Genomic DNA, 17,901 nt, shown 5'->3' on the forward strand with positions numbered 1-17,901 from the left:
AGGTAGGATGGGGAGAGCGAGAGGTGGAGGGAGTGCAAGGTAGGATGGGGGAGAGCGAGAGGTGGGGGGAGAGTGAGGTAGGATGGGAGAGAGCGAGAGGTGGGGGGAGAGTGAGGTAGGATGGGAGAGAGCGAGAGGTGGGGGGAGAGTGAGGTAGGATGGGAGAGAGCGAGAGGTGGGGGGAGTGTGAGGTAGGATGGGTGAGAGCGAGAGGTGGGGGGAGTGTGAGGTAGGATGGGGAGAGTGAGAGGTGGGGGGAGTGTGAGGTAGGATGGGGAGAGCGAGAGCGAGAGGTGGGGGAGTGTGAGGTAGGATGGGGGAGAGCGAGAGGTGGAGGGAGTGCGAGGTAGGATGGGGGAGAGTGAGGTAGGATGGGAGAGAGCGAGAGGTGGGGGAGAGTGAGGTAGGATGGGAGAGAGCGAGAGGTGGGGGGAGTGTGAGGTAGGATGGGTGAGAGCGAGAGGTGGGGGGAGTGTGAGGTAGGATGGGGGAGAGTGAGAGGTGGGGGGAGTGTGAGGTAGGATGGGGAGAGCGAGAGCGAGAGGTGGGGGAGTGTGAGGTAGGATGGGGGAGAGCGAGAGGTGGAGGGAGTGCGAGGTAGGATGGGGGAGAGTGAGGTAGGATGGGAGAGAGCGAGAGGTGGGGGAGAGTGAGGTAGGATGGGAGAGAGCGAGAGGTGGGGGGAGTGTGAGGTAGGATGGGTGAGAGCGAGAGGTGGGGGGAGTGTGAGGTAGGATGGGGAGAGCGAGAGCGAGAGGTGGGGGAGTGTGAGGTAGGATGGGGGAGAGCGAGAGGTGGAGGGAGTGTGAGGTAGGATGGGGGAGAGCGAGATGTGGAGGGAGTGCGAGGTAGGATGGGGGAGAGCAAGAGGTGGAGGGAGTGCGAGGTAGGATGGGGAGAGCGAGAGGTGGGGGGAGTATGAGGTAGGATGGGTGAGAGCGAGAGGTGGGGGGAGTGTGAGGTATGATGGGGGAGAGTGAGGTAGGATGGGAGAGAGTGAGAGGTGGGGGGAGTGTGAGGTAGGATGGGGAGAGCGAGAGGTGGAGGGAGTGCAAGGTAGGATGGGGGAGAGCGAGAGGTGGGGGGAGTGTGAGGTAGGATGGGGAGAGCGAGAGGTGGAGGGAGTGCGAGGTAGGATGGGGAGAGCGAGAGGTGGAGGGAGTGCGAGTAGGATGGGGAGAGCGAGAGGTGGGGGGAGTGTGAGGTAGGATGGGGAGAGCGAGAGGTGGGGGGAGTGTGAGGTAGGATGGGGAGAGCGAGAGGTGGGGGGAGTGTGAGGTAGGATGGGGAGAGCGAGAGGTGGGGGGAGTGTGAGGTAGGATGGGGGAGAGCGAGAGGTGGAGGGAGTGTGAGGTAGAATGGGGGAGTGTGAAGTAGGATGGGAGAGAGCGAGAGGTGGGGGGAGTGCGAGGTAGGATGGGGGAGAGTGAGGTAGGATGGGAGAGAGCGAGAGGTGGGGGGAGTGTGAGGTAGGATGGCGAGAGCGAGAGGTGGAGGGAGTGCGAGGTAGGATGGGGGAGAGCGAGAGGTGGAGGGAGTGCGAGGTAGGATGGGGACAGCGAGAGGTAGAGGGAGTGCGAGGTAGGATGGGGGAGAGCGAGAGGTGAGGGGAGTGTGAGGTAGGATGGGAGAGAGCGAGAGGTGGGGGGAGTGTGAGGTATGATGGGGGAGAGTGAGGTAGGATGGGAGAGAGTGAGAGGTGGGGGGAGTGTGAGGTAGGATGGGGAGAGCGAGAGGTGGAGGGAGTGCAAGGTAGGATGGGGGAGAGCGAGAGGTGGGGGGAGTGTGAGGTAGGATGGGGGAGAGCGAGAGGTGGAGGGAGTGCGAGGTAGGATGGGGAGAGCGAGAGGTGGAGGGAGTGCGAGTAGGATGGGGAGAGCGAGAGGTGGGGGGAGTGTGAGGTAGGATGGGGAGAGCGAGAGGTGGGGGGAGTGTGAGGTAGGATGGGGAGAGCGAGAGGTGGGGGGAGTGTGAGGTAGGATGGGGAGAGCGAGAGGTGGGGGGAGTGTGAGGTAGGATGGGGGAGAGCGAGAGGTGGAGGGAGTGCGAGGTAGGATGGGGGAGAGCGAGAGGTGGGGGGAGTGTGAGGTAGAATGGGGGAGTGTGAAATAGGATGGGAGAGAGCGAAAGGTGGGGGGAGTGCGAGGTAGGATGGGGGAGAGTGAGGTAGGATGGGATAGAGCGAGAGGTGGGGGGAGTGTGAGGTAGGATGGCGAGAGCGAGAGGTGGAGGGAGTGCGAGGTAGGATGGGGGAGAGCGAGAGGTGGAGGGAGTGCGAGGTAGGATGGGGAGAGCGAGAGGTAGAGGAAGTACGAGGTAGGATGGGGGAGATCGAGAGGTGAGGGGAGTGTGAGGTAGGATGGGAGAGAGCGAGAGGTGGAGGGAGTGCAAGGTAGGATGGGGGAGAGCGAGAGGTGGGGGAGTGTGAGGTAGGATGGGGAGAGCGAGAGGTGGGGGAGTGTGAGGTAGGATGGGGGAGAGCGAGAGGTGGGGGGAGTGTGAGGTAGGATGGGGAGAGCGAGAGGTGGGGGGAGTGTGAGGTTGAATGGGGAGAGCGAGAGGTGGGGGGAGTGTGAGGTAGGATGGGGGAGAGCGAGAGGTGGGGGAGTGCGAGGTAGGATGGGGGAGAGCGAGAGGTGGGGGAAGTGTGAGGTAGGATGGGGGAGAGCGAGAGGTGGGGTGGGAAAGGGGGGGAGAGAGAGGAGAGAGATGTTATAGGGAGGGGTTATATGGAGCAATGAATTATGTGCGGGCGTTTTAGGGTTTGAAGGGCCGCTCCTGCTGCCCTTGATGTATATCCTATTGCCACCACAGCACTACATCATGGGACCCTGCAGTGCCAGACCTCATGACATCCTTGGGCAGCCAAAGGGTTAATGGATGGAGTAGATGCAATAAATATCTGTAGCAAAAAAAATCCTTCACTCAATCATTGTAGAGCGTTAAATAACTGAGTATGGGGCAGATTAGGAACTTTAGGGTAACGTCTGTTTTGATCTGGCACTATTAATAGATATACTGTATCATTGCAATAAAATAACATTTGATGCGTTTCAGATCTGCCCCTGTATACAGCTACATACTGTACAGAATAAATAGCAGACAGAATAAACATAATCATAGTAAGAAATCTACAATAGATTGAGCGTACAGTTCTGGCAAACAAATCTAATGAGTAAAGATAAGCAAACTTTCCTTGTCAACCAGCTCAAATTGACCTGAATGCATCAGACAAGATTGTTACCCTCTCAGATTTCACATGGAAAAGATGGCCAGATTCCACTCTCAGCCAGGGACCAGATAAAAGCCGGAGGCACGCAGCCACCTCTGGTTTTTTATGCTCTCCAGTGCTAATTAAAGGAGCAGCCCAAACTACATCAAAAAAATAAATAGGGTTGATGCAGGGGTTCTCCGGAGCTGAACAGCGTTGATTTCGGCTCTGGGGACCCCCTGCTCCCCCAGATATTTACACCCGTAGGGGGTGCCGGTGTCCCTGTGCAGGAATGGTGTCACGGCTTCCTTATGGCCCGGGACATTGAAGCCGCTATTTCACTATCCCCAGCTCGCCCAGCCGGAACTGCTACCGGTACCCCCCTGAGGAGGTATCCCGGGAAGCAGGCGTCCTCCCCGGAGCTGAAATCCGCACGGTTCAGCTCCCGAGACCCCCTGCTGCAATAAACTATTAGAAACAGAAAAAATGTCACTTCACATGGACTGCTGTTTCACAGCCCCGCCCCGAAACACATTTTGAAGGTAAAATTAGACACAAAATAAGTATATGGCGAGTAACAAATACCCTTCACCAAACGGTAACTCAAAATACCCCTTGTGAGGACATTCACACGATGGAAACAGCTGTCGGTGAGTAGGTTTACTGGCTGTACAATCAAAGTGACGCACTGTGAACAGTGGCAGATTTGAAAAAAATGCACTTACCTGGTGGCGTGCTGCCCCGTTGCCATGGCAACGTGACGCCATGTGAGGTCACTTAGCCGCCCCTCGCGTGCGCGATCGGTGCTTGCCAGCTGCTCGTGCGCATGCACACTGCTCGTGCGTGCAGCAAGCGCCGATTGCGCACGCCAACCCCAAATCCTGCCGCCTTAGGCCCAGCCTTGTCGGTGGAAGCATAGTTTGACAAGAGATAATGGGGAAAGGCAGGGTTGCCGACCGGTCTGAGACAGGTGGTGTTTTTTATTTGAAGCGAAAATTGACATTTTGCTCAGTTATGTTTAGTTGCTGCAAATCATCAGAAAAAGCAACAAAGAAACGCACAACCATTTCTTGGACAAAACAAAAAAATAAAATATATAATATATAATTTATATATATATATATATATATATATATATATATATATATATATATATATATATATATTACACACACACACACACACACAATAGCTACAATACACTGCTGATAGTGGATTATTTTGTGTGCTGTCTCTTCCTTGCTGCTGGGTCTTAGGTAACAGGGTCTGCCTGGTAAGGATACTCTACTTATTACTCATCTATGGGACAAGCACCTACTATTGCTAACTATGTGAGTGCCGTCTGCCAACAATTACTATATTATATACATATATTTTTTTTTTCAAGAAAATTGCACCTTGCCAACAGTATGTCTAAAACATACAATTAATTACCTGTTCCATGCACAACAAGTGAATATATAGAGAAAATGTTCAATAACACGAAATAAGCTAAATCCTTACAGCCCGATTCATCATTACCTAACCTTAGGAAATATTAAAGGGCTCACTAATGATTCTGAGCCTTTTTCTTGATGATTTTACAGAATGGAACACACCAGCTGTAGGAAATAATTCCTACTCATTCATTTTCTGCTAATCACTCAGTTTGTGCCGTCACGTAGAATGCTCATTTAAATCACTTTGCTTTATCATATTTAATCAAATAAATACAACGGCCTACCGCATTCCCTGCTTTTACAATAAATAGCAATCAGAAACATATTAATATAAATCTCGGGGATCGTATAAAATGGCAGAGTACTGGACAGAAAATGATTTCAATAAATAAACACTGCAGTGCTTATCTATAATGGCTTACATAAATATTTATAGAAATTAAGTGAAACTGGCATTTGTGTAAAAATAAAACAAAACAAAAAAAATATGAATATTTACTTGTTGAGTGGTTGGATAATGAAAAAATCAAAATACCTCTTCCAGCTGCTAGAATAGCGCTACAGAATTGATAAGCACTAAAGTGTGTGCCAGGATTTGCATAGACTGCTATAAATAATAAATGTCTTTTTTTATAAGATATTGTATCTTTAACACTGCATATGTGTTTATGTAACTTGCTCTGTTGACAGGTATCGAGCGGAGCTGCCGTAACATACAGCATGCTGATCTGAAGAAGTAGACAAAAATACAGGCATACCCCGCTTTAAGGACACTCACTTTAAGTACACTCGCGAGTAAGTACATGTCGCCCAATAGGCAAACGGCAGTTCACGCATGCGCCTGTCAGCACGTCCTGAAAAGCAATACCGGCTCCCTACCTGTACCGAAGCTGTGCGCAAGCGGGAGACTATAGAGCCTGTTACACATGCTTTATTTACATCAGTTATGCACGTATATAACGATTGCAGTACAGTACATGCATCGATAAGTGGGGAAAAGGTAGTGCTTCACTTTAAGTTACATTTTCGCTTTACATACATGCTCCGGTCCCATTGCGTACGTTAATGCGGGGTATGCCTGTGTTACATAGTTACATACATGCTCCGGTCCCATTGCGTACGTTAATGCGGGGTATGCCTGTGTTACATAGTTACATACATGCTCCGGTCCCATTGCGTACGTTAATGCGGGGTATGCCTGTGTTACATAGTTACATACATGCTCCGGTCCCATTGCGTACGTTAATGCGGGGTATGCCTGTGTTACATAGTTACATACATGCTCCGGTCCCATTGCGTACGTTAATGCGGGGTATGCCTGTGTTACATAGTTACATACATGCTCCGGTCCCATTGCGTGCGTTAATGCGGGGTATGCCTGTGTTACATAGTTACATACATGCTCCGGTCCCATTGCGTACGTTAATGCGGGGTATGCCTGTATACAGTTTGTTTTGCAAAGCTTTGACAACGTCCTCTGTTCTTAACAAATATTGAGCAATATACATGTGAAGTAAAGGAATTAAGGAGTTTACAGGAAGATTAGACGAGGCCCGACTTTAAATGGGATAAAGTTGCATGCTGTAGCCAGCAAACCAAATATTGAGATCATTTAGCAATACTCGTTAGCGAATTGGGATCCTTTAAATGCGTGTGTGAAATGACCTTCATATTGGGCACACTAAAGCTGTGTCATATTAAAGCACCTTGGGAATTGCAGATGTACCCAGCCGTACCGTCCTCGCGGATTAAACGCTTTAAAGCCGAGGCGCTGGGGGAGGAGGCTGGCGCAATGGCGAGTTGGGGGGTCCATTCCTTTCAATGGGTCCTCCTGTACCGTTAATCTCTCCGGGCCACGGGCGGTAAGGCTGGCTACATCTGTATCTAACCAAATGGACGGTTTGTTATTTTACACCAACCATTGTAAACCTTCTCCTATATGGAGACCAATACACTCTATATATGATTACAGGCATACCTCACTTTAAGGACACTCACTTTAAGGACACTCGCGAGTAAGTACATATCGCCCAATAGGCAAACGGCAGCTCACGCATGCGCCTGTCAGCACGTCCTGAACAGCAATACCGGCTCCCTACCTGTACCGAAGCTGTGCGCAAGCGGGGAGACTGTAGAGCCTGTTACACATGCGTTATTTCCATCAGTTATGCACGTATATGATGATTACAGTACAGTACATGCATCGATAAGTGGGAAAAAGGTAGTGCTTCACTTTAAGTACATTTTCACTTTACATACATGCTCCGGTCCCATTGCGTACGCTAATGCGGGGTATGCCTGTATATAAGGACTGCTAAAAATGCAATGGGCCTACCAATCCCATCTCACCTCCCAACCACCCCAGTTCTTGCTAAACCCACAGAAATGTGGCACACAAGTCTGATTTGGAAAAATTTAAGCAGAAGTCCAAGCTGCCGGTTGAAAAAAAAAAAATGAAAAAATTCAATGTTTTATATATATTCCCTTTAATATGTGCATCAGTACAATCCACACATTGATGCATAATTAGCTAAATTGCAGTTCGATCCGTTCTCCTGTGATTGATCGGCAAAGATACTAGATACAATTGGTGCACTGCTAGAGAGGGCAGGGCTTTCAGAAGAGGAAGGGGATGTGGCTTTGTAAATGGTTGCTTTAGAAACAAAAAAATGCTTTTTACATTATAATACATTAAAAAGGTCATTCAGAGTTGTTGGTTTTTTTTAATGCTACAAGTATTTTCTCACAGAACAGAACTGATTAAAAAAAACACATATGTAGGATATTGCTTGGTCTGCAGCTCTAAATAACAGAGTGGCACTCCAGAGGTCTTGTACAAAATTGACAATTTATTGAAGAGAAATCAACGTTTCGGTCCCAAACTTGTACCTTTGTCTTGACAAAATAAATTGGCAATTTTGTACAAGACCTCTGCGGTGCTGCTCTGTTCCTTCCTTGGTAGAAGATTTATATTGCTGCTGATTGTGCCATTTGGCGCTGGGTGTGCACTCGAGGCGTTTCATGCTGGCGGTGTCTAGAGAGTGCCCCTTCACTTTTCTATCCTGCTACGTTCTAAAAGGCCAGACAGCACGCAGGGTTAATTAACCTTCAAAAGCAGAACAGATCGTCTTCAATATAAAACCGCTCTGTAAATTCCATAAACTACTATTGATGCAGTTTCTCAAAACACACCTGCAAAACCCTTGTCCCGCTATATGTATGCAATTGAAAAGTGGGCGAAGGCCTGCCACGTTAGGGATTGAGATGAGAAAAACAAGGAAGGAAGACTTTATGCAGACAGCAAGAAGAGCCGAGGGCGACAGGAGACCACATTTAAAAAAAAAAAATTAAGTACAGCAGTGGACTGTTTATTTAACAGCCAACCCCCCCCCCCCTTCCCCCGAAGAATAAAAAGAACGGAGACATATTTATCGTTCTCGGAAGTAAGGGGGAAGCTCCCTCAGGGGTAATCTGGGGGGTGGGGGTTACAAGCTGTCCGGGGGTACATGCTATATACCACTAGCGATATGCTGCACATACTCCCAGGCTGTGGATTGGATTTGTAAATGGTGTGTAAATAAGAATTGGTTCTATTGCAATATAACATAAACGAAGCAAATTGCCGTAAAAATCAGGGCAAATTTCAATTGTTTTTCTTCACCATTTATTGTCAAATTTGAGATTTGGAAATCACAGAATGGAAACTGTCACATACATGTGTTAAAGGAGCAATCCATGCAATATCCTACATGTGTATGTATGTGTATATATATATACTGTATATAAATAAATCAGCTCTGTAGTTCTAGATAATATTTACTAAAAAATTTTTTTTTACTCAACTTCATTCCATTTTAATGAGTTTTAATATAATGAACATCCTATGATTTCTATAGCAGGGTTTATCCCACCTCCCCAGCCAGCAGTGCAAGATATTTGCAACACTTTTCTGTTTGTGATAATGTGTTGCCAATGTTCCCAGCAGTTCAAGTTGCAAACTGTAATAACAGATAATGTTACCTTCATAATATAAGATTACATTGTAGCTGCTCAGTTACACTGACTGTAGGATTGACTGAAACTGAAAGGCAGCCAGTTAGTGAACCCTGAGAAGCAGCATCTTTGCTGATCGATTACGAGAGAACAAATCGATCGGCAGCTTAGGTAATTAGTTTTCAATAAAGGTAATGAAAGACTGCATATTTTTTTTTATTTTTTTAAAGTGCCGCTTGGATTACTTCTTTAAAGAGAGCCATTCATTCAGGTGCAGCATATGGAGAGGTTACCGCTTTTTAACTCCTGTTAATTATTTTTCATATATGCTCTGTTTTTAGAAACACTTGATTTACTCGCATGGCTCAATGAGGCAACGTGACCAGTTCCATCCAGATAATACCCTGCAATAAAAAGCACCCAAACTCTTTCAGTAAATAATATTTACTAGAACTTGCACTTACTTACCTATGGAGTTCTAATATCTCACATTTGTATAACACACACACACACACACACACACCTTTCAGACACTGGCAAAGACAACGTAAATTGCCCAGTGGTGTTTAAAAATGTACAGGAAAACTGGTAGAAAATCACGTCAGGAAATGTTAGCAAAACCTTAAGCTGCATGCTAGATTCTGGGCCACTTTTTTAGCATTCGTAAGTGTTTCCGACAAAACTTCTTCTAATGTGTCACACTCAGGGCCGGATGGGAGTTGGGCGGTGCCACTGCACTGATGGCAGTGCCACCGCAGCCGGCACTGCCACACTGAAGAGCACCAATCTACTTGGAACCCGCAAAAAAATATATATATCAAAGTATCGTTGTGCCATATTTAATCTGGTTTAGTTCTTCTGATCTCATTTTAAAAAAATGAGTTATTTACCTATATAATTCCAGATTAAAGTCAGGGCGTGCCTTCCACCTTGTAGCCATGGCTAAAATAGTCAATACCATTATTGAGCAAGCATTTACCCTGGTTTTAACTGTTCTAACAGATGGTATATGAAACACTTGTTTACTTACACAACATAATGAGAAAAGTAACATGGCTCTAGGCAGTTCTTGTTCTAAATGACGGGGGGGGGGGAAATAATCCCCGTTAAGAACGGACAGAATTAGCCGTGATGTGTACAATGAAGACTCATCTGGCTTTTCATTTGGCATATTCCTTTTCTAATTAAAGAGAATCAATGCTTTTTGCTAGAACATGTCTATAAGGAAAGTAGAATTCATTGCATCAAAACAAGAGAGTAGCCAAGTGAGAAGAAAGCTTAGCACGGAAATATACATATTCAATATGAAATCAAATGAAAATGACATTATTTGCACTCCTAAACGGATTTGAAGTCGGTGCATGTAAACTGCATTGTCCATTTGGATTAGGGTTCATTCCAATTAACAGATAACCTGTAACGTGAGAAGAATGCGCTGGGCTATTGAGGAGTTTGGTTACCAGTTTATAGAAAAATATGCCATTGTATATGTATGATATGTTCTAATATATGCCATTGGCTGCATTAAGGTAAGGTTACAACAGGGACAAAGTAATTGGGGTAATTAAGGGCGTGAATGCTATTAAGAAGAAAGCCAGGTATCCAGCGGAGTCCTGGGGGTTCCATTCAGTAAGATGGGGAGAATGGGAGGGGAGGCTGGTTCTTATCCGGTGATATTTCACGTTGAAATTACGTTTGGAATTCTGCTATTGTACATTTACAGCTCAGAGAGATTTTGTGTTGAGCAGAATCACGCATACATATTACCTGAAATCGGCAATAAGGTTTCTACACTGAGAGGGTAGATGATCAAAGGACCTTCCCACTGAGCCATAGGTGTTACTACCTTATCCTTGGCGGGTGTCTTGGGTGTATTTAGATACACGTGTTATCTATGTGGTGTCATTTGACCCTTATTGTGATACATTGTATGTGGTATTTTATATGTGTCATTCTTTGTTTTACTTTGATAAAGATTTATGTACCAATTTCGGTTTTCTGGCTTTCTTTCTATGCGCTCCTATTTTTGTGTTTTTTATTTATATAGCGCCATTAGTGTGCATTGCGCTTCACAGTAGTAATACACGGGGTAATCAAATAAATAACAGATAATATAAATAACAGGTAATGGGAATAAGTGCTTCAAACATAAAAGTAACATTAAGGAAGAGGAGTCCATGCCCTGAAGAGCTTACAATCTAATTGGTAGGTAGGGGAACATATAGAGACAGTAGGAGGGAGTTCTAGTAAGTGCATCTGCAGGGGGCCAAGCTTTATATCATGTGTCCAGTATTATCCACAGTGCTACGCATACGCTTCTTTAAGCAAGTGTGTCTTAAAGGTGGATAGAGAGGGTGTTAGTCGGGTACTGAGGGGAAGGGCATTCCAGAGGTGTGGGGCAGTCAGTGAGAAGGGTTTAAGGTGGGAGAGAGCTTTAGATACAAAGGGGGTAGAAAGAAGACTTCCTTGAGCAGAACGCAAGAGTCGGGATGGTGCATAGCGAGAAATTAGGGCTGAGATGTAAGGAGGGGCAGAAGAGTGTAAAGCCTTAAAAGTCAACGACTGAGCCACCTGTGCTGAAGCAGGGATATCCTGAAAATCCAACCTGTTGGTGGCCCTTGAGAACTGGAGTTGGCCACCCCGATGTAGAGGCTTTTCTATTGGCCATTGAGGCCATTGCTTGCCGCTCCCGAACCAGGAGCATCAATGTTTCCATAATTGAGCACCAGGAGAACCATTCCTCCCCAGCCAAGTTCAGGTAAAGACTTTGCTTGGCTGGGATTGCTCCTTTAAATGTAAATTGGACTGTTATTTACTACTCAAACTGATAATATGAACAAATGCATAGAAAATAATATTAAACAGGCAGTAAATTCTTATTAAGAGATTTCTTTTTTACGTTGGCAAAAGAGCACAAAATCTAATTTACATTACCAAGAACTCTCTGAATAATATCATTGTAAATTCTGCCTTTATGTACGCTATGTTATATTTTAGTAATTTAGGGGGGGAGGGAGGATGTTGCAACTGTTAAAGTGGAATGGTAATAAGTTAATGGATGTTCAAGCAGTTAAGTGGTTGTAATTATGCATCAAACTATTTGAGGCATCACCGGTAACACTGCCTGACACCTACACAACAACGCCAATCACAATGAGGCAAACACATTACTAAGACAATGAATGCACGCTAACAAATGCTACACTGGAAATCTCGGAGTTACACACTACAGAAGTTGCCCGGTGTACACACGATATTTATTGACACGCAAATATGTACCAGTGGTTTTCAACTTTTTTTTGGTTAAGGAACCCCATCATTATACTGTGAAATTCTGCGGGACCCCCAGCCCTCTCTAATAGCGCGTCTGAGATCAGATGCATTGTAAGGAACCCCAACCCTCTCTAATAGCGCGTCTGAGATCAGATATATTGTAAGGAACCTCAACCCTCTCTAATAGCGCGTCTGAGATCAGATATATTGTAAGGAACCTCAACCCTCTCTAATAGCGTGTCTGAGATCAGATGCATTGTAAGGAACCCCAACCCTCTCTAATAGATCAGATGCATTGTAAATTCTTCTGTATTTGGTACAATTTTCAAATGATCTGAAAAGTGCACGGAACCTTTGAGCAACACCCAGGGAACCCTGGTTGAAAAACATTGATGTACAGTTCATGCTCAAATTAGCTGGCTGTAACCTGGCTCCGTATTAAAAGGACATGCCTGTTTTTAGATTGAGATGGGAGACAACATTGCCCTTTGAGACCCCATAATTCATTGAAGTCAGAGGTTTTCTATTAAAACATTATTTATAAACCAGTGCTGGGTTCTACATTTATTTTCTGTAGCCTGGATGACAGGTAACTAGCTACAGAACACAAACCTTTTATTATTCCTAATGTTAGTGAGTCAGGGGACTTCCAATCATACAGAAACAACTACACATTATAATAATAGGACAAAACACCAGCACAAGTTAAACTGCTCATGTTCCTCGCTCTTCTCAGATGTTGTACAACTTTCAACATCTCTACTGCAGCTCCCCAGGACTAGTTAGCAGAAAAAAGCTATACAACGGGAAGCCAACTCCTAAGACAGGCTGAGTTTCTAACAAGGGACATATGTAGTTCTGAAGTACAGATCCAGCCAGTCATGTGCTGAAAAGCACCCTCTGCTACATTGATTTGTTTCTTAATCTGGACGAGACATCACACATCCTGAATCTCAAGGAGGAAAGATGCTTCAAAGACACAGCACTGCCAATAACCAATGTCTATGCCAGGGGTGGGCAACTCCAGCCCTCAAGGGCCACCAACAGGTCAGGTTTTCAAGATATTCCTGCTTCAGCACAGGTAGCTCAATCAGTGGCTGAGGCTGATTGAGCCACTTGTTCTGTGTTGAAGACTGAGCCACTGATTGAGCCATCTGTGCTGAAGCTGGGACTGATTGAGCCACCTGTACTGAAGCAGGGATATCCTGAAAACCTGACCTGTTGGTGGCCCTTGAGGACTGAAGTTCCCATCCCTAGTCTATGCCTCTTCATTGCTGGCTCTTTTTCCACTTTCTCTGCATGTAACTCTGCTGAAAACAACAGATATTTCAAATTCAACCTGCCTTTTTTTTTTTTGCCCCAGAATTGTGCTAGTTTAACATCACTGCAGTGATTTCCAGACAGCACATGTCCCACACGCGTCTAAAAAAACAGGGAAAAAAAACTATAAAAACCGCTAGATCACAGGTCTGAATTAGATAAATGTCCAAGCAGAGCGAAGAGACAGTGCACCTTTAGATAATGCTTAGCTAATCACTGAGAAAAACACTTTCCTATGAGTGGGTAAAGTGCTAATTAGACCAAAAGAAATCAAACTGTCAGAGAATGAGAAAGAAAAATAAGCAGTAATTACAGTTTCATTATGAACTAAGCAAAGCTCAGTAAAAACAAAAAAAAAAGAAAAGAGTGCAGCTCTAGAGGTAAATATCTGCATTCTTCGATTTAGATACAGGCCAGGTCTGTGCGTGGCTCCTCTCCGAAGCCCATTATGAAAATGAAGAGAGGAATTAAACCCCCACCACTCGCTGCTACATCCAGATATTAACATTTTAATGAAGTACAACCAAAAAAAAGCCAACCTTAATGTCTCACACTTTGCTCTAGTCTAAACTACTTAAATAGACGTTAACTTTCCTCTCAAAGAATTAATAACCGCTGGATACAGATAACCACGGTGGGTGTGAAACTTACACTCGGTCACTTGGAATGATCTTGTGACCGTCTCTGAACCACGTGACTTGTGGCCTGGGGTGACCGATGACACGGGGTTGATTTAAAACGGCAGCCTGACCTTGTGATAAGGTTTTCCTTTGGTCTGCATCCAAAAAATGTCCCATGTCTGTAAACGAAAAATATGGGTAGAGGTTATTAATGCAAGTCTTTCATCAAAAATCAGCTTGCAAATAAAGTTAGACGAGATATGTGAATTTCTTCATATAGCCTCCCAATCCCAGAAAATAATTAACTTTATCACTTCTTATTTTCTGAAATAAGGGAGAGGTAATATGATTTCGGTGCTAACCATGGATGCAGAAGTAGCATTAAGCGGCAGTGCCACCCGCCCAGACACTTTTGGGTGAACATTCCAACTTACATGCGACTTGCACTTCTGTTTTCTGCTGCAGGAGCGCTCCCATTCTGTTCCGCACCACGCACTGATACAGGCCAGCGTCAGACCGCTGCAAGGCTGCAACTGTGTACCTATGGTGAGAAGCAAGCACATGGCTTCAAAGAGCAGTCTGCAAAACCGTTAATTCATTAAGAGGATTTCCCAATAGCATCAGTAACCTTTCTTCGACAAAAAAAAAAGGATAAGATTATTTGCACTGATCGATACAGCGAGTGGCGCGGCCTAGATACAACGTGTAAGGAGGCTATACTGTAGTATACAGTACTTACACGGGAGGTGCTCAACTCCAGTCCTCAAACCCCTCCCCCCCACCCCCAACAGGCCAGGTTTTCAGGACATCCCAGCTTCAGCATAGGTGTCTCAATCAGTCCCTACTTCAGCACAAGTGTCTCAATCAGTCGCTGCTTCAGCACAGGTGGCTCAATCAGTCCCTGCTTCAGCAAAGGTGGCTCAATCAGTCACTGCGTCAGCACAGATGGCTCAGACTTGAATCTGGGATATCCTGAAAGCCTGACCTGTTTTTGGGGGTGGGGGGGTGAGGACTGGAGTTGAGCACCGCTGCCTTATTACCTCCTTATTCTTCATATTTTATTTTCTTAGCGCCAAGGCTGTTTGCCAGTGAGCTGGGTCACTAATAACAAAAATATATCATTTGTTAAAGCGGCAGTGACATTTATCAAAGCAGCCAGGGCTGTTTTCATGTTTTCACCCTGCCATTTATACCAGGTGTGTTTCTTATTTGGAAGTACAGTAATTGTACCAATTAACCTGGCAGCGATTCTGGGCTTTGACCTTCCTGTTATAGTATTAGTTACCGATGTTTGACATCTGCTTTAATCCTGCTCTTTTATCTCTCTACTAAACAATGCCGCTGGCCTCAGGCTTTCCAATTGAAATACTCATAGGTATGAAAACACTAGGGTGGATGCAGACCGGTATAAAGCCGCTTATATATGAGACAATGCATTTAAATGAATCTATATATTGAGCAGGGTTGACCAGATAATATTGTCAAGGATTTTAACACTGCTATTATTATCTATATGCAACTGGCCCTTCCGGAATACTCATCTTGGCTTGATATAAATTAACAAACAATACATAATGTATTAAGGGCTTTCAATTTAGATTTTGATTTGAAGGCTCCCAGGACTCAATCTATTATTAGACTTAAATGGAAGAATACTGCATACTTGCGGATATATTTATTTAAAGCTGCAGACCAGGCTATCTCCTGTGTGTGTGATTTTTTTAATAAATCAGTTTTGTACGTGTAGCATTTATTTTTAAACAACTCTGAATTACATTTTGTATGTATTATAATGTAACAACTGTTTTTTTGCTCCTATAGCAATGCATCAATTGTATCTAGTGACTGCCTGGTCTCCTGATTTCCCCCACAGAACTTTGCATGTTAGGTCCTCTTCTGCTGCACTGACAGCCATTTAGTGAACCCCTGAGTCGAATCTTTGCCGGTCTATCACAGGAGAACGGATCGATCGGCAACTTAGCTAATAACGTATCATTGTGTGGGTTGCATTGATGCACATATTAAAATGATTTATTTATTTTTAAACGGCAGCTTGGACTGCTGCTTTAAAGTGAGCAAAAATATTGGTGTTCCATTAAAAAAAAACACAGTGTCTTTTTTTTTTAATGTTTGTCCTAGTTTTCTTCTTATACTGAAGCAAAATGTTATTCACATGGGGGCACTTGGATAAATCTCAGTAACTACAGCTAATTATAAGTCCCCCAAATCAGTTGCGGAACTGACAGAAATCAAGGTTATCGTAACCCGTGCAGTCAGAATACACCCATCCTGCGAATAGTCTGGGAGCAGAAGAGGATTTCATTGTGGGGCTAAATGACTGCAGCCCCGTCGCAGGACTGCGAGACAATGCGCCAGTGGTCATTGTTCTTGGGAACTTGACTGGAATCAAACAGTTTGTAACGGAAGTCTGTAGAGCGGGCACTTTAGTCTTCATTCAAACTGTGCTTAACGCCATGTTACAAAAACGGATAGCTCTCCCGCAGCCCCGGCTTAACTGTGTACCAAATTCATTGAGAAGTATGAAGCGGATTTAACGGGTATTTGGAAGAATGGCTAAGTGAGCCCCAATTAACTAATGACTTTTGACTTCCTCGGCAATGCACTTTAGCCTGAACAGTCGACCTCACTTTTCTACTATTAATAGATGTAATCGGATTAAATGCGTGTACTATTTGATTTCCCATTGAAGCAAAAAAAAAAAAAAAAGAAATTACATTTCCAAGGCTCCCTGGCTAAAATATCTTCTAAAAACTAGGACAAATGTTTTGTTGGCACATTATAAGGGATGGACGGGTTTGCGGGTTCGCAATCCGAACTTTGAAAACTTTTTAGAACCAAAACACCGGTAAAAGTATTCACCCTTAAACATGATGTCACTCGCGTGACCATTACATCAGACCAGTTATTTAACAAGCATATTTGTGGAGATTATCATAATCTGCACCCTGCGGTGTTTAATGTTATATATTTGGTGGAGTGTGAACAGGGTTTACTAGCACCTTTTGACTGCTTGTGCAACCCCCTTTATCTCGTTGTCTTCAGCTCCCTGTTTTTCTGGTCAGTTCTGCTCACATATCCACCCACACCAAATCCACGTGCTTTCCACAGGAATAGAAATAACAGAACAGGGCGAGCATGGGTGAGACGGATCTCGTGGAGGGATTGACCATGAGAGGTATGTTTTTGCAAGACGCAATCTCTCACAGTGGGTGGGAAAAGATGTCTGGGGTGCTGTGAGTGTGGAGCGAGGAGGAGAAGTGGGCAAGTTCTTAATGCTCTAAGTTCACGGGGGGCGGGGTGGGGGTCCCAGAATGTTACCTCCACTTGTTAAAATAGTATTTTATATGAGATAATGTATGTGGTAAACGGTAAAAACAAACTAAGAAACAAATGGAAATTACCTGTATTCAGAGGAGAAAGTAGTGATCTCTGTGTCATTACATATCCACTTGAACTCTAATGGCCAACTTCCCTCTGCAAGGCACGTCAGAACCAACCGATTCCCCTCTAAGTGGGTTTGGGGCAACCCAGGTTGAGTCTTGAAGTATGGGGCGACTTCATCTGAAACACAAGGCAACAAAATTGCTATTAATTGGTAACCGGAAACATGCCCTTACTTCAACAGACGTACGATATCCAGCAGTTTTGTAAACATGCTTTTAGATTTTGTTGTCCTGTTTGGGATAAAACCGCTTGAATATTGGATCAAATAATACGAGTTAAAGATAGATCATCAAAAAGAATATAACCCAAAAGTGGAGCGCATCTTTTCGCCTTTATAACATACCCATGTTTAATTAGACACGAGTATATTTGAAGGGTTCGAAAAGTAATGAAAAGTTTCAGCATCATTTGCAGAAGCCGTGAGAAGATGAACATTTTGTCTCTCAGCCCATATTTCTGCCGTGTGATATTGTTCTATTTGAGGATGGGATACAAGAAGAGGGAGATCTGGATATAACACCGTGGCTGAGCAAGCAGAAGGTCACAGTTACACTTCAATCAAATTAAGTCTTAGGGTCTT

General features: G+C 44.7%; 1 protein-coding gene across 2 annotated transcripts in view; it reads right to left on the reverse strand.

Moving 5' to 3' along the window:
• SDK1 (sidekick cell adhesion molecule 1) overlaps nt 1-17,901 on the reverse strand; it is a 489,999-nt gene that overhangs the window by 377,532 nt on the left and 94,566 nt on the right. For both annotated transcript variants that reach the window (XM_075565975.1, XM_075565976.1), the window contains exons 2-4: nt 17,279-17,438; nt 14,291-14,397; nt 13,888-14,035 (exon numbers count right to left, since the gene is read on the reverse strand). In XM_075565975.1, the coding sequence (XP_075422090.1) occupies nt 13,888-14,035; nt 14,291-14,397; nt 17,279-17,438 (415 nt within the window). The remainder of the gene's footprint in view (nt 1-13,887; nt 14,036-14,290; nt 14,398-17,278; nt 17,439-17,901) is intronic.

The sequence above is a fragment of the Ascaphus truei genome, chromosome 11 (genome assembly GCF_040206685.1).
Source record: "Ascaphus truei isolate aAscTru1 chromosome 11, aAscTru1.hap1, whole genome shotgun sequence".
Classification (NCBI taxonomy): Eukaryota; Metazoa; Chordata; class Amphibia; order Anura; family Ascaphidae; genus Ascaphus; species Ascaphus truei.